Source organism: Aedes albopictus, chromosome 2 (genome assembly GCF_035046485.1).
Source record: "Aedes albopictus strain Foshan chromosome 2, AalbF5, whole genome shotgun sequence".
Lineage (NCBI taxonomy): Eukaryota > Metazoa > Arthropoda > Insecta > Diptera > Culicidae > Aedes > Aedes albopictus.
Window position 1 is genome coordinate 508,842,284 of NC_085137.1, and position 25,000 is coordinate 508,867,283.

At 42.8% G+C, this 25,000-nt stretch overlaps 2 protein-coding genes across 2 annotated transcripts in view; one reads left to right on the top strand and one right to left on the bottom strand.

The window, feature by feature from the left end:
• LOC134286988 (uncharacterized) overlaps positions 1 to 999 on the bottom strand; it is a 5,344-nt gene extending 4,345 nt beyond the window's left edge. The window contains exon 1 of the mRNA XM_062848705.1: positions 61 to 999. Coding sequence (XP_062704689.1) covers positions 61 to 999 — 939 coding nt within the window. The remainder of the gene's footprint in view (positions 1 to 60) is intronic.
• Positions 1,000 to 1,276: 277 nt separating this feature from the next.
• LOC134286989 (uncharacterized) lies at positions 1,277 to 3,793 on the top strand. The gene has a single exon (XM_062848706.1). The coding sequence runs from the start codon at positions 1,277 to 1,279 to the stop codon at positions 3,791 to 3,793; it is 2,517 nt and encodes an 838-aa protein (XP_062704690.1).
• Positions 3,794 to 25,000: the final 21,207 nt, after the last annotated feature.

The following is a 25,000-nucleotide window of genomic DNA, read 5'->3' on the forward strand; positions in this document are numbered from 1 at the left end:
GTCCAGTTTTCTCCCCGTCTGTCCGATGTACACCTTTCCATCCCCTGTTCCACAAGGTACCGAATACACCACATTTTTATGTTGTCCTGGTGGGATCGGGTCCTTGAGTTTAGCGAAAATCTCATTTTTCAATTTCGATTTTGCTTTCACCGCCAATGTTATGCCCTGTTCCTTGAGGATTTTTTGCAACTTTTCACTCAGGCATGGGACATATGGCGTGGGAATGTACTTCGTTTCGTCCACCTCCTTGTCGTTCTGCAGTCCGTTGTAGTGCTTGTGTACCCTCTGTTTCAAGACATTCTGAATGAACCAGTTAGGGTAATTGTTACACTTCAACATTTCCTTCACCGTACTGATGGCCGAAGGGCGGTGCTGTGCATCAGTCAACTTGATAGCCCTATCCACTAGGGCAATCGCAGTGTTGCGTTTGTGGGAGTTCGGACTTTCCGAAATGAAATTCAGATACCGTCCCTTCGTCTGTTTTGGTAGCCACGTTTTCTCAAGGATTCCTTCTTTTCTCGTTACCATGATATCTAGAAACTTGATTTGCTCTTGTTCCTCTTTCTCCACAGTGAACTGCAGCCTATCATGGAAGTCATTGAAAATCTCCAAGATTCGATCAACGTGTTCCCTCCGTGCAACGCAAAAACAGTCATCCACATACCGCCTGTATATCACCATATCGAGTTGTTCTGCACTCACCCGCTGTATGCTCTCCTGTTCCAAACGCTCCATAACGATGTTCGCTATAACCGGAGACAGCGGTGATCCCATCGGTACTCCGAAGGTTTGTGTGTAGGTAACTCCTCGATAGTTGAAAAACGTAGAGTCTAAGACTAATCTTGTTGCATCCAAGAAGCTTCGCTTGTCAATCTTCGTATACCTTGCTACCTCGCTCCACCTTGCCTCGATACACTCCATCGCGTACTGCACCGGGACATTGGTATACAGCGATTTCACATCCAATGAAAACAGCATGTGCTCCTCGGGGATCTGCATTCCTGTTATCTGTTGTGCAAACTCAAAACTGTTTTTTACGTGGTGTTCTGTTTTTCCAACAACATTTTCCAGGACTCCTGCCAGATATTGGGCCATCTGGTAGGTGGCGGATCCGATCGTCGAAACTACTGGCCTCAACGGTCTGCCCTCCTTGTGCAACTTCGGAAGGCCATAGATTCTGGGAGGGTTACAGCTCGAAATTTTCACAATAAAGAGATATACTCGTTAACGGTGATTAAACCCATCAAGTAAAGTCGTTTTGATCAAGGAAGGGAAAATGGGTGCTGTACAAGCAATTCGGAATAAATATGGCCCTAACGGTGAATTGCTGCTGAGGAGATTCCAAAGAACGGCAACGAACCTGGCCAAGGACAACAACAGGATGAAATTCCTACTCAACTGTAGACGGTGTAAAGTGATCCCGAAGTGCCTCAACTACAAAATCCACATCCAGCTCGGTAGCGGCCGGTCCAGGGAGGAATTGGATAAACTGATGTTCAAACAGAAGATCCGAATCCTCAGTGTCATGGTTGCCGATGTGAAAAGATCAATCGCGGAGTTGCAGAAGAACAAAGCGCACCTCTTCGGAAAGATCGAAACAGCGTTCGAGAGGGAAGATGTAGTTGCAGTGAAGAAAATGGTGGAGAAGAAGAGCCGTTCCGTACACGAAGAGTCGAAAAGGAGAGGAGAGAGAAAGATAGAGAGGATGAAAAATCAGCAGATAGCCGAAATGAACATCGAAGAAGAATGGGTTGAAAACACGACCGACACCCGAATCCCGGACTTCTTACAACGAACCCTTTCGCTGGGTCCGAATTTCAACGTACAGAATAAGAGAAAAATGCCGTATGTTGAAATAGTAGCCGGTATTGAAAAGGGGATTCGATTCAAGGAGAATGCTGACGAGATTCGCGGGGAGGTTGCGTCGGCAATTACGAATCATATCAACTATGTCCGACAACCCAGACACGGGAAGTTGGAGTGGATTGAGAAGGATATAGCAGCAAGCAGGCGTTTCTTGGAGGAAAACCCGAATCTGCTCATAACAAAAGCAGATAAGGGCAACAAGACCGTCATAATTGAAGCAGAAGAATATCACGCTAAAATGATGGAACTGCTCAACGATGAAGACACATACCGGAAACTACGAGCTGATCCTTCCAATAGGATTATGAGGAAGATAAATGCGACGGTTGACGGATGGTTGGATCAGAAATGCATAGAGAAGAGCGAACACCGGAAAATGAAAATTTCGAGCTGTAACCCTCCCAGAATCTATGGCCTTCCGAAGTTGCACAAGGAGGGCAGACCGTTGAGGCCAGTAGTTTCGACGATCGGATCCGCCACCTACCAGATGGCCCAATATCTGGCAGGAGTCCTGGAAAATGTTGTTGGAAAAACAGAACACCACGTAAAAAACAGTTTTGAGTTTGCACAACAGATAACAGGAATGCAGATCCCCGAGGAGCACATGCTGTTTTCATTGGATGTGAAATCGCTGTATACCAATGTCCCGGTGCAGTACGCGATGGAGTGTATCGAGGCAAGGTGGAGCGAGGTAGCAAGGTATACGAAGATTGACAAGCGAAGCTTCTTGGATGCAACAAGATTAGTCTTAGACTCTACGTTTTTCAACTATCGAGGAGTTACCTACACACAAACCTTCGGAGTACCGATGGGATCACCGCTGTCTCCGGTTATAGCGAACATCGTTATGGAGCGTTTGGAACAGGAGAGCATACAGCGGGTGAGTGCAGAACAACTCGATATGGTGATATACAGGCGGTATGTGGATGACTGTTTTTGCGTTGCACGGAGGGAACACGTTGATCGAATCTTGGAGATTTTCAATGACTTCCATGATAGGCTGCAGTTCACTGTGGAGAAAGAGGAACAAGAGCAAATCAAGTTTCTAGATATCATGGTAACGAGAAAAGAAGGAATCCTTGAGAAAACGTGGCTACCAAAACAGACGAAGGGACGGTATCTGGATTTCATTTCGGAAAGTCCGTACTCCCACAAACGCAACACTGCGATTGCCCTAGTGGATAGGGCTATCAAGTTGACTGATGCACAGCACCGCCCTTCGGCCATCAGTACGGTGAAGGAAATGTTGAAGTGTAACAATTACCCTAACTGGTTCATTCAGAATGTCTTGAAACAGAGGGTACACAAGCACTACAACGGACTGCAGAACGACAAGGAGGTGGACGAAACGAAGTACATTCCCACGCCATATGTCCCATGCCTGAGTGAAAAGTTGCAAAAAATCCTCAAGGAACAGGGCATAACATTGGCGGTGAAAGCAAAATCGAAATTGAAAAATGAGATTTTCGCTAAACTCAAGGACCCGATCCCACCAGGACAACATAAAAATGTGGTGTATTCGGTACCTTGTGGAACAGGGGATGGAAAGGTGTACATCGGACAGACGGGGAGAAAACTGGACACGCGGATCAACGAGCACAAAAATGACGTAAAACGGAAAGACAACAGGACTGGACTAACGCACCACACGCTATGTGACGGCCATGTGTTTAATTTTGACGAGACGAAAATAATTGAACGAATCGCCGACCAGGAGAGCAGAGTAGTCGCGGAGACATTCCACATCAAGCTGGCAGGGGAAGCCAATACAGTGAACCTCCAGCGTGAGTGTGGATTGTTCAACACGAACTACAATGCGTTAGTGTTTAAGCTGCGACAAGTGACGAACAACGATAGACGACGAAGAGGAAACGAGAGAGGACGCGCACCACAACCGCAAAGTACCCTACTAGACAGTGGTACGTGATCTCCCAGCTGGATAGGAGGTAGCATCAGCTGCGGCGATCAAATTGTGAGTTGTGGGGTGAAAAAATGTTAAATGAAAAATTGTGTTATGTTAATGTTTTAATTTCGTGTTTTTTGTAATAAAATTTTAGGCGTCTGAAGATGGCCGAAATGTGATTAGGCCGAAACGTCACGCAAAAAACAAGTTTGTTTTATTCGTTCACCGAGAAATATCAACAATAAAGAGATATAAAATAGTAATAGGGTTTCGAACTACTTGGGCATCCGCGTCAATTCCCGGCACCTCACAGCAAAACAAATCAAAATACCACACGCAGAAAAAAGAGGCTTGTTTAAAACAATAAAACGCATGGTTGGTTTTCAAACTGAGCAATTGCTTATTCCAAAGTTATATTTCTTTGTTCTTGCTTAGAGTTTATCGATCAAAACAATCAATTCCCATCATTCCATATAACGATGAAAACTTCATTTGTTTCAACAAAATGGGGACCATAAACATGGCCTGGATGCACTCACACATCTTTAAAATTCTTACCCCAACATCGCCACAACGAAGAAAGTGTTGCAAATCCATCATTCCAACTTCCAAGTGCAGTTTTGGCCGTGATGGATAACGCGCAGGTACTCAAGACAGCATCCTCAAAAAGTTGGTCGGTTTCGCTTTTTTGCCTTTTTTTATTCGTTCTCGCTTCCATCCGCTTGCCGAGTGTCTAAAAATAGATTTCCGAGCTGCCGCAGGAGCTGCCGTCACCAACACAATCACATTGCGGTTTTGTTAGTACCAAAAGTGCAGTCGTTTAAAACAATCTGTCATTTTATGTTGAAACTACCAAATCTCAGTTTGTTCTAACAAACTGTCAAAAATTTCGTCAAATGAAAATATTTGTATTATCAAACAATGGATAAAGTTCAGTTTAAACTAGAAATCAGTTTGTCGCTATAGCAAACTGAAAAATCGGTTGATTTGAACTAGAATTTAATTGTGTTTACAATTATTTTTCCTGCGTGTGGAAGAAGTGGACGAAAACGGTCGTTTCGTTGTGAATTTGGGTAATACACAATTTTGTTTACCTGTAGTGCCGGGAATAGGGTCAAAAACCCTGATAATAATAATAATAATAATAATAAGAGAACGATACAGTGTAATATGATGCCCCGGCAATTATAGCATACAGTCAGATCACCCTTTTTGGGTACCTTTACTAAGACGCCTTGCATCCAGTCGGCCGGAAAAACCGCGGTTTCCCATATGTTGCAGAATAATTGATGCAGTAGTTGTGCGGATACTACGGGGTCAGCTTTGAGCATCTCAGCTGATATGCGATCGACCCCTGGGGCCCTGTTCGATTTCATGCTACGGATGGCTGTTTCTATCTCCTGCACTGATGGAGCTTCGGCGTTGACACGGGCAATCCCAAGTAACATTTCAAATTTTGTTCGCCTCTACAAGAGATCTTCATGACCAATTTTATAAAACTCACAATAAAACTGATTTATACATCAAAACCTCTTGATAACCTCTTTAAGAGCATCTTCCGGCTAAGTGGACCACTGTCGGAGAGGTTTTGCAAACCGCATTAAGAGTAGCAATAAAACCGTTTTAAAACCTTGTAGAAAAATTTCCCATTCTCGATTGTTGTTGTTTTTTTTCAACAAAAACTATGACAGCTGAAGATGCAGAGAAGCTTCTTCGATGGCACGTAAAGTTCAGGACGATATACCGCATTTAGTTCACTACTGGACTGCGAACTGCGACATTATAAGTGCGAAAGCGTAAATAAAAGTGCTCGATTGCATCAAATCAGCTTGACGTCTTCGGCGCACTATTTCTTCAATCTATGGAGAACAAGTGCTCTGAAGACACCGAGTTGATTTGATGCAATCGCGCACTTTTATTAGCGTTTTCGCACTCGTGAAAACTAGTGCGATAGTCCAGTGGTGAACTAAATGCGCTATACATCATTCGTAAGTAGAAGCGGTCATTTCAAAGTAATATTTTAGTTGTTATTGTGTTGGTAGGCTTATGCGCATTCAATTTTACCGTGAATATTGTGGTGGCAGAATCATAAAATTATTGCGCTTCAAAAATAGTGAATATTATCATCTTGGAATGAAATAAATCAATTTGTTTATTTAGTGAAACTATCTCGAATTACAAGAAAACTCAGCAGAAAGATTTTATTTATGTGAGCATAAAATGGACATGGTGGCAAACTATCAATTCATTGCTAATTTGAGCAAAATTAACTATTTTCCATTCACGTTAGCTAATTCTTCGATATGGCGACAACCATAATCAGCGAAAATAAAACGAAAGCAAGTTTACTTTTATGATGACCGCAATAAACCTAGAAATGTCGTAGTTCTGCTTTTCCACCAACAGATGTCGTTACTAATCGAACGGATCGCCATCTGTTGAGAGTTTTAACAGTTTTATTGTGGTAATAATTATAGCCAGAAGGTTTACAAATCGGAAAGTTTTGTTTACTCTTAAAATCTGTCTTTATGGATATCTTCAAGTATACTATAAAACATTTTATCAATGGTTTTCATAAAAGCAGTCATAAAACTGCGAGTTTTAATTATTGCTGTAATAAAACCCTAATAAAAATCAAACAAAACCAATGAGCAATGAAATTGTTACTTGGGATGCGTCGAACCCTTGGAGGATTATGCTGAGGTGTTGATGGCGTGACCGGCACTTTGGAAAAGGTTTCCAAAGTGCTCGAACCACCCAAGTAACCACAAGCATTATATCATTGCACGAATTAGACAGCATATCAACCTTTGCAATGCGAAATGCAGTAATTCTACACTTATCATGCAATAATCCTTTAGATTGGCATTATCAATGTTTTGATGCATTACATTTATTCTTTACATTAGGGTGCATTAAAAGGTGATATACGATAATTCAATTATTCAACACTGCAGAAACTGTATAAATGCAATGTACAAACTAGCAAAGATTGCTCTAACAATACAATTATAAAAGCTTGACTCTAATGGTAAACAAATGAAATCAAGAAGAGCTAACAACTTCACGGTCAACTATAGCGGTCTTCAACACTTCTGGTTCGACTCCCGACCAACTTAATCTTCGTTCGAACCACCGATCGACGACTTTCTTCAGCAACACCATTTTAAAGATGACCTTTTCTCTTTTCTGATGATCACATGCCAATAATGATGGAAACCGCAATTAGCATAATGTTATGAGCAGTGTACGAAGGATGTTTTAATTTTCTTATATTGGTTAAATATCTTCTAGAATGCATTATGTGCATTATGTATTTATCAGTGATTTATCAGAATGTGATTAAAGGGATTCTATTACATATGCCATAGTCGTTTTGCCCTCTACTGAAATGGTTGAGGCAGAAGAACGGTTTCCTTTTAGTTAATGAAATATCTCTTGTTACCACTGTAGCAGAAACGGTCTACGGCATTAGCGCGTATGGAACTCATCTAGCGGTCTTCAACACTTCTGGTTCGACTCCCGACCCGGCAACAAAAAAAATGGTTAAAACATTCATGTGGGGGGCATTAGTACCGCCGATAACGAAACGGTGCTAAAAATAGATTTTTGTTTTGGTTTTTCGTGTTGCACGTATTAAACTGTGCTAATGCAAATGTACTGCACATGCATTTATGTCACTTTAGCAATGGCTGTCAACGTGCTGCAATATGTGGCACTAATTTAATTTTAGTGGGGCCCTTTTCGACTTTAATATTGCTTCAATGAGGTATTTAAAGTAGTGCAGCATTATTTACACAATTTTAAATATAAATATATGGCCAAATTGATGCACTTATATACAGCTTCGTGGTTACTTGGGCAGCGTTTCAACTGGTCAGCTAACTGTACAGACATGTCTTTCACGGACATCGTAGGGGAGGCGGATGTCGCCGGTGTTTGCGGCTTTCTCGCCTTCGTCGGCTAGGAAGTTCGCCCACGCTCTCTTGTCCCGTCTACATGAGCGATCCACTTCCTTCTCGAGAGCCGAATAGCGCTGACGGGCTACGGCTTTGGCTCCTCGTGTTTTCGTTCGCTCTATCACGGCTTTGGGGCATTCCTCCAGGTATCATCGGTAATCCACTGCTTTCTCCGATTGCGTAGCTCACCCTAATTATTCTCGCCGGTGGTGATGAAGGCGTTCTTGACGGCGCTCCATTGATCTTCTACGCTTCCACCTGCTGGGATATCCGAAGCACGGTTCTCTAGTTACTCGATGAAGGACCTTTTCACCGCAGCGTCTTCCAGTCGGCGTGTGTTGAACCGGTGCCTGATTTTCTCCTCTTGTCGCTGCATCCTGGCAATGCGCAGTCGGATCTCGCCGATTAGGAGATGATGATCGGGCGCAATGTCGGCACTACCACAGAGAACAGACATCCAGGCTAGAACAAATTTCATTCGGAAATTTGTGTAAGGATTTGAATCTTTACTTGAGTAAGGTTGCAAACCAATACACGATGACAACAATAACGCCACCAAACACCATATTGCCACAGTCAGTGGTGAATTGAAACATTTCAAGTGGTGAATTAAATTAGTATGGAAAATTACCCGATTGCAGCGCCACGCTATTGCCACTTGTGTTGCCGATTTCAAATGGCCGTTAAATTCCTTACACAGTTTTGGAACTGGACTTGGATGTCTGTTCTCTGTGGCACTACATTTGTTCCGCACATCAAGAAGGCTCCGTCTCCATTGTCGGCTGATGCAGATGTGGTCGATTTAAATTTCCGTGATGCCATCACGGGAAACCCATGTCACTTTGTGCACTCGTCGATGAGGAAAAGCGATCCCCCAATCACCATGCCATTGTTGCCGCAAAACTCTGCAAATAGCTCTCCGTTTTCGCTCATTTCTCCGAGATCATGGCGTCCCGTGACGTGCACATAGTCCGAGTTGTCGGAATCAACCGTCGGTCGCGTTGAAGTCGCCCATGAGGATCTTTGTATTGCTGACTGCACCCCAAATTGGACTGACACAATAGTGTGCACACACCTTCAAAGTGTGATTGCAACGCAGGGTCACGTCGGATCGAGTTGAGGTCTTCGGTGCACTTATTCCTTGTAAATGGAGGAATAAGTGCACCGAAGACGTCGAGACGATCCGAGGCAAATGTGCACTTTTATCACACTTTTTAGGCGTACCAAAAAAAAGTGTGATAGTCCAATTTGAGATGTAGTCTGCAATATCACCTTTCTTGCAATTCGGCAGCATCGGTTGGCGCGTAACATTGGATCATGGTAAGGTTTCGAACCCGTGTTCTTAATCTGGCTACAATTATCTTCTCTTTAAGGTGATACGGAGCACCGTGATAATTTTGCTATCTTCTCTTGCTATTCGTCTCTGTCATCATCATTACCCTCGAAAATTTGACGATGTAAATCTCCAGTTCCAGTGATCTGTTCTAACTTAAAAGTTAGCCGACTGTTCATCACATGTAAGCATACAAACGATAAAATTTTTAGCCCATTTAATACAGTAGAACTCGAGATCGTCAAAGTTTAAGAGCAATGATTGATGATTTTGATGACGCCCCGTAAAGCCTTAATAGGTTCCCACTTCATAAGTGCTGCGTGGACGTGAGCGCTGAGCAGGAAACCAACTCCTCGGTGGCGAGGAGCGTGTTCACCTCGTAGGCCAGAGTATAGCAGAATTTGACCCGACGCCAAACTGTGTTCTCTTAACAGTAACAGAATAAAAACGCGTGTGGACTCGACAAAGACAACAACAAGACTGAATTTATTTAGAAAAAAGGTAAACAACACTATATTATAAAGGTAGTCATAAATGGGTAAAAATCAATTGCATTTAGCTACACTGTCAATATCCCGCTTCAATTGATGATCCCTAATTTCTCTCGAAGCTTGCAGAATCGTGGTGATGGCAAACCTTTTGTCATTATATCTGCCACTTGTTCTTCTGTTGACAAATACTCCAATTGTATCTGCCCGCTATCCACCAGGTCACGGACGAAGAAGTGTTGAATTTCTATGTGCTTCATGCGTTTGTGTTTACGAGGATCCGTGGTGACAGCAATGCACGGCTGATTGTCTTCAAACATCGTAATTGGTTGCTTGACGATCTGTCCGATAGACTTCAACAAGTTCCTGATCCACACTACGTCGCAACTGGCTTGGCAGAGCGCCATTAGTTCTGCCTCTGTGGTCGACAAGGCTACTGAACCTTGCTTCCTCGTTGTCCACATAACTGTTGATCCATTGAGCTGAATAACGAATCCAGATATGGATTTGCGATCGTTCAGATCGTTGCCCCAGTCGGCATCGGCGAAAGCTTCCAGCTTCAGCGGTGACTTACTACGCTTGTACTCCAGCTTGCAATCAGCAGTACCCTTCAGGTACCGTAGAACGCGTTTCAAGTGTACCCAGTGTTCGTTTGTGGGGCAACACTGAAAACTAGCAAAATAGGTGACCGCCGCTGACAAATCGGGCCTTGACGTCACCATTAGGTACATCAGACACCCAACTAATTCTCTATACGGTTTGTCCGTACGCTTCTTCTGGTCCTTTTCTTTCTCCAGCTTCAGACGAGTTTCCATTGGAATGGCGGAAGGCTTGCAGTCGCTCATCCCAAACCGCTCGAGCACACTTTTTACGTATGCCTGCTGATCAATCGTCATGGTTCCCGCTTCACGATCACGCCGGATGTTGAGCCCCAAGAAACACTTCACCTCCCGAAGATCTTTCATTTCGAACTCTTCGGATAGTCGCCGTTTCAGCGTCCAGATGGCCTTCTCTGAACTACTGACGATCAGAATGTCATCAACATAGATGACCACATACATCACTACACCATTTTGAAGCAAATAGTACAGACAAAAATCGTGCTCACTTCGGTTGAATCCAAGTCCACTAATAAAGTCATGGAATCTTCGGTTCCAGCTTCGAGAAGCTTGTTTCAAGCCATAGATGGCCTTGTTTAACTTGCACACTAGACCATTCCCCCTCTCAAAGCCAGCTGGTTGCCGCATGTAAATGTCCTCGTCCAGAACACCGTTTAGGAATGCGCACGTAACATCCATTTGGTGCACATGCCAACCTTCTTGATTCGCGAGAGCTAAGAGAATCCGTAGCGTTGACATTTTTGCCACCGGTGAATAAGTCTCTGAGAAATCAAAGCCCGGACGCTGAGAAAATCCGCGTGCAACCAGTCTGGCTTTGTATCTCTCCACTTCACCATCACTATTTCTCTTCACTTTAAACACCCACTTATTGTCAATCAGTTTTCGTCCTGTGGGCTGTTCAACCAACGTCCAAGTGTTATTCTTCGCTAGCGACGCAAGCTCTTCTTCAATGGCACTTTTCCACAAATTCCAGTCACTCCTTTTCCTAAGAGCTTCGATGTCCGATGGTATGTTCTCCAAATAATCTTCAGCGCACAGGGCAAAAGCTGTCGCACTTAGATCATAGTCTTTATGCCATGCAGGCTGCACTCTCGAACGTCCACTTCGCCGGACATCACCATCAACTTCTTCTGTATTTGTGTCTGCCAGATGCCACTGCTCCGAATTATCGCCGGAATCACTTTCTTCTTCGAAATCATTCTCTTCAAGATCACTATCTTCTTTATCAGCCTGCTGATTCTGATCCGATCTCGGATCGGACGCACGACTCTCGATCACAATTTCGTTGTCTTCTTCTTCCGAAAAAACTTCCGTCGCCGAACAGTGTCCCAATTTTTCCTCGTTGAAAATCACATCGCGAGCTACGAACACCCTTTTTCCGTTCCACACGCGATAGCCGCTAGGGGCATACCCAACGAGTCTTACTTTCTCACTTTTAGAATCGAGCTTCTTCCGCAACTGTTTCGGAATATGCACGTAGCACTCACTACCAAAAATTCGAAGGTTCGCGACGTTCGGCTTCTTGCCATGCCAAGCTTCATACGGAGTAACATTGTGTTTCACTGTCACGGATGGACTCCGGTTCAGGAGGTACACCGCTGTGTACACGGCCTCCCCCCACATATTCTTCGGCATTCCACTTGATGCAAGCATAGCCCGAACTTTTTCCACAATCGTTCTGTTGAGGCGCTCGCTGACGCCGTTTTGCTCAGGTGTGTACGGCACAGTAGTTTCCACCCGAATTCCATTCGTTCGACAAAACTTTCTGAACGCCTTACCTGTATATTCTCCGCCATTGTCACAAATCAGGCGGCCGATTTTCAGTCCGAAATGCGCGGATGCCATCGCCTCGTAATCTTCCAAACACTGAAGCACTTCGCTCTTCGACCGCATCAGATAAACAACAGAAACGTGGGTGTAGTCGTCAGTGAACGTGACGAAATAGTTGTTCCCGTCCCACGTCTTCGGAGTAACCGGCCCACACACGTCACTGTGCACTATTTCCAATGGGCGATTCGCCCGTTTCTCGGATCGACACTGAAATGGCTCTCGGGTTTGTTTCCCAACGATACAGGCTTCACACAACTTGTTCACCAACGGATTCGGAATCGCATCCACTTTCATTCCATCGACCATATTTTTCGACAACAATTTCGCGAGATTGTCACTTCCAAGATGACCATAGCGCTGGTGCCACAGCTCCAGCTTTCTGGGGACTTTTCCACTGATCATAGCACTTGCTTCCGAAGCTTGAAAGGTTTTCTTCTGTTCACACTCGAAGTTCATACAGTACAATCGGCCCGATTGCCGACCGGTAGCTACTACTTCACCGTCAACTTCCACCGTCACACACCCATTGTAGAAAGTCACCTTTTTCCCGGAGCTCTCGAGGCGCCGCAGAGACAGAAGATTCAATGCCAAATCCGGAATGTATAGCACATCTTCCATTCTGATCTGAATCTTCTCGTTATTCACTACCGAATGCGTAACGATACGACCTTTTTGACGAGCAAGCAAAACCACTCCAGTTTTCGCGGTCTGCACTACCACCGGTGTTTTCAACTTCTCCATATCATCAAACAACGAACTGTCATTAGTCATATGCTCAGACGCTCCACTGTCAAGGTACCACTTCGATTTCTTTGTTCTGCTCGCAGCAGCGATCTCACCACCAGCAGCAACAAAACTCACTGTTTTCGCACTGATATGGGCTTTTTCTTTCACTGGCTTCTTCTTCTCCGATTTTCGGTAGGCATCAGAATGTTCACTCTTCTTACACTGAGCCTTCTTGTGGCCTAAACCACCACAACCAAAACACTTCACTCTTGACGTCGTGCCGGTGTTTTGTTTTCCCGAAAACGCCGTTTCTTCTTTTTCCACCTCCTGCCGCTGTCCCCTCCGCTTTGCTTCCACGTCCAAATATTTCCTCCTGACCATATCCAAAGTGAGATTCTCGGAAACCGCCTCCATGGCCGTCGTCACCGCGTCGTACGACTCTGGCATCGTAAGCATGAGATGGCAGATGACATCTTCCTCTTCCATCCTCGCTCCGGCTCCTTTAATCTCGCGTACCAACTGGTCGAATTTGAGGAAATGCTCCTGCAGACGTTCTCTCTCGTCGTAGCGCATAGACAGCAGCTGGCGCTTTAGCATAAACCGGTTAGTTATGCTTTTGCGTTCGAAAACGTCATGAAGGCCGTCCCAGATCTGCTTCGGGCTAACCTTATCCTTAACGTACTCTAGGTGGCTGTCAGCGATGGCCTGAATGAGTACGGATCGACATTTGTTGTCCTGCTTGATGCGCGCTGCCTGTTGAACTTTCTTATTCTTCTTCTCGTCTTCTCCGGCTGTGTCCGGAATGTGCCAGAAATCTTCGTCCTCGGGCTCTTTCTCGACGCAATGCAAAACATCCAACTGCTGCAAATAGGCTCTCATCCGGAAACACCAGTTGTTGAAACCAGTGCCATCGAATGGCCTGATCCGGAGGGTTTTCGCTTCGTCATCCATACCGACCGACGCTTTCTTTCTAATCGCACTTCGAAAACTTTCACACAGTTTGAGGTTAGGCTGGACCCATGACCTCTTAACAGTAACAGAATAAAAACGCGTGTGGACTCGACAAAGACAACAACAAGACTGAATTTATTTAGAAAAAAGGTAAACAACACTATATTATAAAGGTAGTCATAAATGGGTAAAAATCAATTGCATTTAGCTACACTGTCAATATGTTCTCCAAAGTTCGGCCAACGGACTTCGCTCAGTCCTAGGATCTCAAGCTTCATACGGCATGCCTCATTGGCTAGTTGTACCAGTTTACCCTGCTGGGCTAGGATTACTACATTCCAAGTTCCAAGTCTTGTCCGTGGCAACGCGTTGTTTCGCGCTAAAAGTCGTTGCCATTGAATCAGTTCGTAATCTTTCATTTTCGGTTTCTGTAACGTTGTTTTGGTTTCGGAAACCAAATGGATGCCAGAACACCGTCCGTGTTTAGGCTTAGTACCAGAAATAGGCGGACGTTAAACTAGAGCTGATGCCGAACGGTGTCGGCTCGCCAGAAATAAGAAGAAGAAGATGCCAGAACAGACGATGTTTGAGCCTCCTTGGTGAACAGACGCTCGAGACGTACCTCCTCAATGGAACTTGTGAGGACCAGAGCTATGCTGGACGCTCTCCTTTTCGACTCACCGTTTTGCAGCCCGGAACTTTTGGTTACTTGGGTGAATATATAGCCTTCCAGTACACTTTGGTGTACGAGAAAGGCAAACAGTAGTAATCAAAACATAAATCTAAACTAAACTTTTTTCTTTTCACGGACACGTTCCAGTGAGAAATTTGCTCTTTGAAGGAAGCACGACATTAGCAACGGACTAGCATGCAACACCCACACGGTAAAAATTCTGCACGCTCGATGTAAGGGAAAAATCCCTTAACTATTCAATATCCCAATCAACATGATCTGAAATACTTTTCCTTTGATATTATGCTTTTGGTCGAAATACGAAGTGACCGAACGTGCGAAAATTGATTTTTAACCTACTTAGAAATGTCGCAACTCAATTTGGATTAGTGCATATTGTTGCTCTTAATTAGCTTAATGATGCGCAACAGAAAAAATAGATTCAAATTTACTTCGCAGCTACAACTTCGCATGTGCTTCTAGCGACGACTTCGATTTGGTGGTGCGACGATAATATCGCAATGCAGTCAGTGTTGACTTGACCAAAACCAAAACAAACCCACTGGAGAAATCAACTGAAAATCGCTTCGATTTGCACTACTGTACAAAGCAATACAATCCAAAGTGAAAAGCTGTTGATTTGGTAATGACTGATTTGGGCATGAAAGTAAATATAGATGACAGGTGGTAGAAAGTGTTTCGCTTCGACTCGCACCTCACTATCAGATGTGAAGTAGTGTAGTGGTAAAGCAGAAGACCGTGACTCTTAAGGTCCTGGTATCGAATCTGGGTGCTGCGGGAACACACATTTTTTTTTTTAATTTTGATTTTGAAATCAAAACATTGTCAACAACGAATTGAAGTGGACTTCTATTAAAATTGAAGAGGCATTGAATGTTCTTTTTCAAATGATTTTTAAATGATAACAAACTGATTGAACAGTAGTGCGAATTCAGGTGCCAATCTGTTCATATCAGAGTGCAGATTTTTTACCGTGCAGTGGCACAGCCGAAAACTTTTCCTGAAAGCTGCGTCGGGAATCGAACCCGCGCTTCTCAGCACGATGCGACTAAGTGCTTGGTGACACTAGCCGCACGACCACGAAGCCACACATATCTCGTGATGAGTAAACATAAGTAGAAGTAAATCAATCAAGCAATAACTCTCATGTAAATATTCATCCAACATGATATTCAATGTCGGGGCCCGTGGCGCAGTGGTCCACACGTTCGCTTCATAAGCGGATGGTCATGGGTTCGAACCCAGCCCCGGCACTTGCAGTTTTTCGTCAGTTGCTCTTCCCCCCGAGAGCAGCTGGCACCTGACCCTCTTCGGAGCATACAGCTCCAACGGACCCGGAATTTGGATATCGGCGAACCGCAACTCATAATGGACCTCCCAATCGGACTGGAAAAGGAACAACAGCCAAAACATCAGCATCATCGTGCTCATCATTCTACCGTGGACAGGGTAGAAAAGTTGAAGCAGCACAAGGCACCAGTTCGATATAGTTGAATTAGAATAGAATACATGTAGGCGCTGTACAAAGTGCAGCGTCCAATTGGAATCGCTCACGTAGTGCCCTAGTGGACAAAAGAGCTGTAAATTAGGTTAAGTGAATAAGAATAAAAAAAAATGATATTCAATGGGGTTTAACCATCTAATCATTTCTCATTTCAATTTTGGGTAGCAATAAATTATGTGATGTCGAAATCATTCTATTGAATTGAAACTCTAGTCATCATCGATCGTGAGAAATGGTGTCATCATGATCGCTGAGCTGCCAAAGATCAAAGTGAACGTCCGCTCTGCGATGAACGATGCGAAAAATTGATTCTATCTACATTTTTTTCAGCCTTCCTGAGATTATAACTAAACTATCAGAATGCAGAACTTACTCACCAGTTCAGAGCTGGATATCGCAAGTCGTGCGACGGAAACAGGTTTAACCGTGACAGTTTTAATCTTTATAATGAATTTTATGGAAAGCTGTTTGAACAAAGTATACTTTGGAGATGACCGTGGTAGATACCGAGTGGAAGCTCGCAAAATGTGATGATGAGATGATCTTTATCCAATAGGCACTGGGGGTTTGTTTGGTGTAGGTGGATGCAACCGGACTTGAGCCGGTTTGCTGAAGGAGTCAAGTCTCGGCAAGCAAGGTAATAACAATAAAAGACAAAATATTTATATTGGTGTGTTTAGTCATGCTCGTTCGGGATGCCGATTAGTCACCCTTTGAATTTCAGTGACCAGAGTTGACAAGAGTTGGATGCAATAATTGATTTTAGTATTATATTACATACATACGTATTGCAGCTTTAGGGAGCAAAATAAGGCCCCGTAACAGTAAGTATATGAAACGTCAGGTCACAAGTGTTACCGAATCGTCCACTAAAAGTGTCTGACATTTGCCAAACCATTTCTGGTAAAAAGCACTTGCCGTTTATTTTTATTTACGCATCACCAGTGATTCTGTGTTTCATTCCGAACTTCGACCTATTCATCCACCAAAACGACTAAAAACCATAAGCCTCTGCAGCGAAGTATCATACGACTGAGTTTCAAAAACATATTTAATCGATTTCATGCTTCGCTCCAGTTGCAATAAATAAAAATTTCAATCCCTTCAAGGTCCATCCGAGAGCTGCGACGACGCCAGAGGAAAACTACGTTGCATCGACTCGACAGCCAACATATCCAACAGCACGTGCTATAGAAGTTAGCATACTCTGGAATAGGTTGGTAGGTGGTTCTAGTGGCCGCTCGCACCAGCAGCAGTTGCCTCGGGATAGGTTATGGATGCGGTCTTGGATGGTACATTCTTCTCACACATAGTTTAACGTACATGTACCAGAGCGCCAGCATCAGAGCGCTTTTCTCACCCGTGTGGGTCGTTGGTAGGTTTGTGATAGATGGCGATCCCCACATTAGAATAGGGGTGGGGGATGTGGGTTGGTTGAACTGGACAATACGAGGAAAGAACAGCCATTGGAAAACTACTGTTTGGGATGAAAATTGCCCCACTTGACACGATCGGAAAAACCACCACGTCAACTCTGGACCACGCGGGTGCACTGGAATATAAATCAATAGAATGCCAGACAACTGGTCGCCCTCTCGGTGTGCGGAAGATTTTCCCACAAACAACGGCCAGCAGCCAGCTGTCGACAACCGCTTTTGGGGCATTCGATAGTCAAGGGTAGAGAATTTCCTCTGCTGGTATGCTCCATGCAAAGCTATACGCCTATTGCCCAGCGAAAAGAGGGATTTTTTGACATAGCAAGTCAAGGACTATTGCCAAAGAATAAAAAAATCAACTGAAAAGGATTCCCATTTACCGAACACTCTGATGTTCAATATAATATACGATTAATAAAGATACAAACACAGACTGAGTCTGTGATGCAAATTTTCGATTTATTTCGACTAGGATGTTCCGAATGCTAAAAGTAACATCTGTAAACACAACCAAAAACGAACAAAATTACGCAATAAAAAGGACAGAATCCGACCGAAATAGAAACTTTTATATAGGAAACAATAACGAAAAACATGCGAGACGATCTTCGACCGACATGGATTTTGGATTGAATGATTGAAAAAGGACATCACGTCTGGCGTTTGACATGGATCCACACAGTGGGGTGAATTTAGATATAGATTACACGCACCAGCTGTTGTCTCTATCCTAAGACGTTGTAATACGTAACTGTTTCTGGTGAAACGATTCCCCATCCTATCTGTCATATAGGTATGTGTGTATCTTAGATAATAAGCAAAATCAGGGATTTTATATTTTTAAGTAATCAAGAAATGAAAGTCAAGTTTCAGTTCAATATTTTTGTTTCTTGGTAACAATGTGTTCGAAGAAACATGGTTGATTTAATAAATGAAGAATTTCTGGTAATCCAGAAAACAATTAACCTTGCAGCATTATTGAATGGAGTGTTGGAAAATGATTTGGAACTATCTTTTCTCAATTTCATCTCAATTATGCATAATCTAGCCAGAGACAGGCCAGAGGGCTCCTATTGCCAAAGGAAAAAACACCAGATCATTTAGAGACTGTCAGAGTTTGATTTCCAGCCAATCCAGGATCTCCATAGCGGATTTTTCTCTAGCTTCCTTGTATATTAGAGTGGGTCAACGTTGTATGGAGAAACTTTAAATTTGACCGCATCAACCCGGAACAAAGCTTTTTTGACTCCTTTTTGCGTCCAAAACAACTGTGCAAAATTTGGGAGCAATTGGTTGCGTCCCCGTATTCCGCATTGTGATTGAAATTTGTATGGAAGTTAGTATGGGAAAACGTACTTTTTTGCATTTTACTCATAAGTTGAATTCTTTTGTCTAATACCGTTTAACTAATGACGTCAAAATATAGCCTAGGATATACCGAAAAACTTTGCCGAAGACCGCAAAGTGATCCGACGCTTCTGAAAAAAGTTATTCGCTTGGTAACTTAGGCCAAAAACTGAGATTTTATTATTGATGTTATTCCTTTACATGCTAAATGATAAGCACCAGCAGGCAATCTGTGCTTTATAACTTTTTTCACAAGTGTCGGATCACTTTGCGGTCTTCGGCAAAGATTTTCGGCATATCCTAGGCTATGCTTCAAACTCATTAGTTAGACAGTTTTAGACGAAAAATTTCAATTCATGAGAAAAATGCAAAAAAGCACGTTTTACCATACTAAATTCCATACAAACTTCAATCGCAATGCGGAATACGGGGACGCAACCAATCGCTCCCAAATTCTGCACAGTTGTTTTGGACGCTAAAAGGAATCGAAAAAGCATTGTTCCAAAAAATCGACTTTGTTGACCCAGTCTATTGTATATAGAGTACTTTGGTGGCTGTTACAAAATACCCATTTAAACGCACAAATGATCAACGGAAACCTCGACTAGACCGTTTTTTTTTTTTTCAAATGTGTTTTAACAAAAATGGCCACTCCTATTGCATCTTGCTTTGCTCAAAGATTACCGTGCAAATGTTCAATCGTCTAAAATATTTGTTCACACGTCAAACACCAAAGAAAGTAGCAAGTAAACAAACCGATTATTCCATGCACCACCCAAAAAGTGTAACCGACGCTTAAAATTTCTAGCAGCGAAACGAACCAATGTATGCTGAAACTGGTGGGAACATATTGTGATGTGACAAAAAAATTCTGCAGGGGGTCGAATACGGTGTAAAATAATATGAATGTAATATATATGTATATAAAATATATAAAATAATATATAATATATATAATATATATAATATATAATAATAAATACAAGAAAAATTGCCTACACACCAAAAATTCGATTGAGGCACGCTATGTCCAAAGGGAAGAATTATGAAAAATGCATGTACCTCAAATGTTATTTCCTAGGATCGTAGGTTTGGACCTCTATAGATCAATCCTCTATAGATATCAATCTTGATATCTCTGTTCGGTAATTTATTTTACGGTTTTAGAATCGTAAAACGAAAAAAAAACCGAGTTCTCAGTTTTTCCCCAGATAACCACTGAAGTTCAGAACTGCTATTTGAGTTTTTACCGAATTCGGTATCAGTTTGTACGGATAGCTCAGTACCACCAAACATCTACTGGGTAGAGAGGAAAGTCAGTAAAAGAAAGTACCGACTTTTCAGCATCTGAGCTATAAAAACATTTGACAAGCTGTCAAAATAAAAAAAGAAAAAAAAACCACCGGCAGATAAAGCTTCTGCGTCATAACCTTTGGCGGAGAATCTTCAATCAGGCGAATTTTCCATTTTAACGAGTTATCTTTATGTCTTTGCTGTTTTTCATGGTAAGTTATCGAAAATCCCGATTAGCAGCACAGAGCTGGGCTGAATTGACATTTCGCAAATGATTACTCTGTTGAAGAATTGCAGGAGACTTTTGAAAGAGTTGAAATTGCTCTCTTGAGAATTGAGGAAGTTATGCAGCAGCTCCGGATGAAGCTGCAAATACATTCGAAATATCAATTCTCTGCTGCCTTTGGTTCTGCCGGAACTGTGTTGGACCATATTACTTGCCAGGGATTTCGATCTTTTCATAGAGCATTACTGCACCATGGCACCATGAAAGAGAGGCAGTAGGGGAAGTTGAAGTTCAAAGACCCCAAGGTTGGAGGGAATGCATTGAAATTGAGTCGACTGGGAGGGTAGAAAACCGCTTGAGGAACTTGAAAACTCAGTAAGACTAAATAACAAGGAAAAACATTACCGAAAAAGTCAGTAATAGCTGCATCAACTTATGCTGAAAAAGTCGGTATATGTTTGACAGTTTGACGTTTTCTTAATTACTGAGTTTTCGGTACTTCCGAATCATTACTGAGTTAACCCTGCTGTTCAAAAACCCAGTAAAATTTTACCGAGTTCGGTAATCAAATCTGAGTGTGTAGTTTCGGAATCTGTGCGGATCAAAATATTTCATCTTGGGTTTATTGGGGCATGTTTTGCAAAATCATGAAGTTTGATATGTCGCAAGTTAGGTTTCAGAACCGGTCAGAAAGTGGCCACTTCCATGGGTGCACCAGGTTTCCGGAATCGGAGAAGTGGCTAGTATATCCAAAATTTCTGGAAACATGGTCCAATACTCTTGTTTTTCAAAATCATAAAGTTTGATATGTCGCAAGCTAGGTTTCAGAACCAGTCAGTAAGTGGCCAGTTCCCTTGGGGCACCTGGGTCCGGAACATCCGGAGAAATGGCCAGTGTATCCGAAATCTCAAGAGACATGGTCCAACACTCTTGTTTTGCAAAATCATGGAGTTTGATATGTCGCAAGCTAGGCTTCAGATCCGGTTAGAAAGTGGCCTTTTCCCTGGGGGCACCAGGGTCCGGAATATCCGGAGAAGTGGCCGATGTACCCGAAATCTTTAGAAACATGGTCCAATACTCTTGTTTTGCAACATCATGAAGTTTGATATGTCACAAGCTAGGTATCAGAACCGATCAGAAAGTGGTCACTTCCCTGGAGCACCAGGTTTCCGGCACATCGGGAGAAGTGGCCAGTGTATCTGAATTCTCAAGAGACATGCCCAATACTCTTGTTTTACAAAATCTTAAAGTTTGATATACTGCAAGCTAGGTTTCAGAACCAAGCAGAAAGTGGCCACTTCCTTGGGGGCACCTGGTTTCCGGAACATCCGGAGAAGTAGCCAGTGTATCCGAAATTTCTGGAAACATGGTCCAATATTCTTGTTTTGAAAAATCATGAAGTTGCGACATATCGCAAGCTAGGCTTCAGAACCGATCAGAAAGTGGCCACTTCCCTGGGGCTCCAGGTTTCCGGAACATCCGGAGAAGTGGCCGGTGAATCCGAAATCTCAAGAGGCATGGTCCAATACTCTTGTTTTGTAAAATCATAAAGTTTGATATGTCGCAAGCTAGGTTTCAGAACCAGACAGTAAGTGGCCACTTCCCTGGGGGCACCTGGGTCCGGAACATCCGGAGAAGTGGCCATTGTAACTGAAATTTCTAGAAACATGGTCCAATACTCTTGGTTTTCAAAATCATGAAGTTTGATATACTGCAAGCTAGTTTTCGAAGGCAAATAATAGGGTGCACCTCTGTCTGATAAGGAGGTTACCCCAGTACCCCCGGCCATAAATCCGGAACAACGGAAAAATCCGGAACCATGATCCCGGTTACATAAACTAGAAGGATTTTGTGATCGACTGCCAAAATTTCATTAACTTTCGTAGAGAAACGACTGAGAATCAGATTTTTGAAGTTTTGAAATTGGGTGCAAAATGAGGCTCAGGCACATAGGTGTTAATTTCCACAAGAGTCGCCATAAAACACTGGATTGTTAAAGAAACAGAATTTCACATGGATTTACACATTAAAATTATTTTGAAAATATCTGAATTCTTATACTTCGAATGAGTGTAATCAGTTTCGTACCTTTTAATTCCGCCCTATGTTGCTTATCCTTTGACAGATACGCGTATTTCGACTACCACTTGTAATCTTCCTCAGTGTCAGTCAGTCCAGTGGATAACTGACACTGAGGAAGATTGCAAGTGGTAGTCGAAATACGCGTATCTGTTAAAGAATAAGCAACATAGGGCGGAGTTAAAAGGTACGAAACTGATTACACTCATTCAAAGAGGGTATTCTGCTTAGAGGGTTTGAAAAGTCGGTAAAAGATGAATTCTTATAGTTTCAAACAGATAAGCTAATGTTCAAAATAATTTCAATGTGTAAAATTAACAAACATTATTTTAGTTTCAATGTGTGCACTTTTCTGTCCGTGAACCATGTGCTCAAAAGGGGATCAAACTTCACCCATTTTTGAAAAATATGTCTTAAGACATGCCTCATAAAAATACTGTTTTGAAAACTTTAAAATAATTTAAAGTTTTTCTGTTGTTCATGCAATAGATGTCATTCTGTATGAAAATCGGATCTAGTTTTGTGTACATTCTTGTTTATTCCTGGCGAAAATACTTGAAGATATTATGACGAATGTTTTACGGAGTTTTTGTTTTGAAGAAAAGCCGGAATATCTGTTGGAGTTTGGCAGAATTCTAGGAATGTCATTTTTTTTATTTTTGATTAGGCTAAACAAGCCAAGTGGAAATTACAACGTTTGAATGCAATGACATCCTTGTAGACATGATAAACACGTGTATGGTGAACCTATTGAGATTTGTATTGCGAAAAGAGGTAAGAAGCGCCCTTCTAGCGAACTGTGAGTCGTGGGTTCGAATCTCACCGGAGCACGTGGTTTTCTCATCGCAATTCAAATATTAATTTGTTCATCAAACATGTGTTTCTGCTTTGCACGTGGATGTCAAAGCATGCAAAAGAATTTTAGGGTTTGATTTCACTTAGAAAACTTACTCAAATCCAACCCAAAGGCTTGCAAACATTAGTTGATAAAATCGATCGAGAACAGCTATGGCAGATTATTCACGAATACGGATTCCCGGATAAACTTATACGATTGATCAAGGCGACGATGGATCGAGTGATGTGCGTAGTTCGATTATCAGTGAAACTCTCGAGTTCCTTCGAATCTCGCAGAGCGTTACGGCAAGGTGATGGTCGTGCTTGCTGTTCAACATTGCTCATTAAGTAATTAGGAGAACGGGGATAAACACGAATGGAACGATTTTCACGAAGTCTGCTGCTTGATTTCGCTGATGATATTAATATTATTGCTCGTCAATTTGAGACGATGGCGGAAACGTACATCCGACTGAAGAGTGAAACCAGGCGAATCGGATTAGTCATTAATGTGTCGAAGATAAAGTACATGATGGCAAAGGGCTCCAGGGAGGAATCATTGCGCCCGCCACCTCGAATTTATATCGACGGTGATGAAATCGAGGCGGTTGAAGAATTCGTGTACTTGGGCTCACTGGTGACCACCGCCAACGAGACCAGCAGAGAAATTCAGAGGCGCATTGTGGAAGGAAATCGAGCTTACTTTGGACTCCGCAGAACTCTACGATCGAATAAAGTTCGCCGTAACACGAAGTTAACCATCTACAAAACGCTGATTAGACCGGTCGTCCTCTATGGGCACGAAACATGGACCCTACGTACAGAGGACCAACGCGCCCTTGGAGTTTTCGAACGGAAGGTGTTGCGTACCATCTACGGCGGAGTGCAGATGGAAGACGGGACTTGGAGAAAGCGAATGAACCACGCATCAGCTGCTGAGAGAACCAACCATCGCCCATACCGCGAAAATCGGGAGGCTACGGTGGACGGATCACGTCATCAGGATGTCGGATGGCAACCCGACTAAAATGGTTTTCGAGAGTCATCCGCCGGTACAAAAAGACGTGATGCGCATCGAGCTAGGTGGGTCGACCAAGTGAAGGACGATCTGCGGACCCTACGCAGAGTGCGGAACTGGAGACAAACAGCCATGGACCGAGTGGAATGGAGACGGCTACTATGTACACAGAGGCCACCCAGGCCCTCAACTGATCGGTAAGGTAAGTAGTCATCGTTGTTACATTATAGTTCCACATCTACAGTTTTGTAATAAATGGAATATAGCAACAGTATTTTTTTTTCTAACTACGATCATTATCTCCGATTCTAATACTACCACAACAACATCAATACTTTTTTGTGAGTATTTTATTATTTTTTCTATTTTTTTTTCATTCTGTAGGTATTATTAAAAATACATTTTCAGAAAAAGTGGCGCCCCACTGTGGCTCCGAAAATTGTAAATCCGGATCTGTTTTTCATGCTTAGTATTCGCTACCACTAAAAAAAAGTGGTCAAATAAATCAATATTTAATGATTTATTCGTTCCGATAATTTGAATGACTAAATTATTAAGAAAGAACACTAGTTTAACAACTTAAAATATCGTTATTGTGGGACGCACAGGTAATTCAAGCACCATTCAATCACAGAATTTATCACTATTTTGCGTGCTCGCATGCTCTACTCCCTCCGCCTTTATTCAGTTGAGCTTTGTATCAGCACTCTCCTCGCTCTAGCTCATCAATGCGTACATTCCGCGAAACGATGTATGAATGCAAAACTACACCGCACCGCCACATGGCATTCTCGGAAGTCCACGAACAGAATCTTCGATTGTGTCCCATTCAATAGCAGCGCATTCATATTTATCAGGTGCTAACTATTAAAAGACAATAAAGGTGGGAC

Excerpts from the sequence above, each read along its gene's own strand:
- LOC134286989 (XM_062848706.1), top strand. The coding sequence starts at position 1,277 with ATGGGTGCTGTACAAGCAATTCGGAATAAATATGGCCCTAACGGTGAA.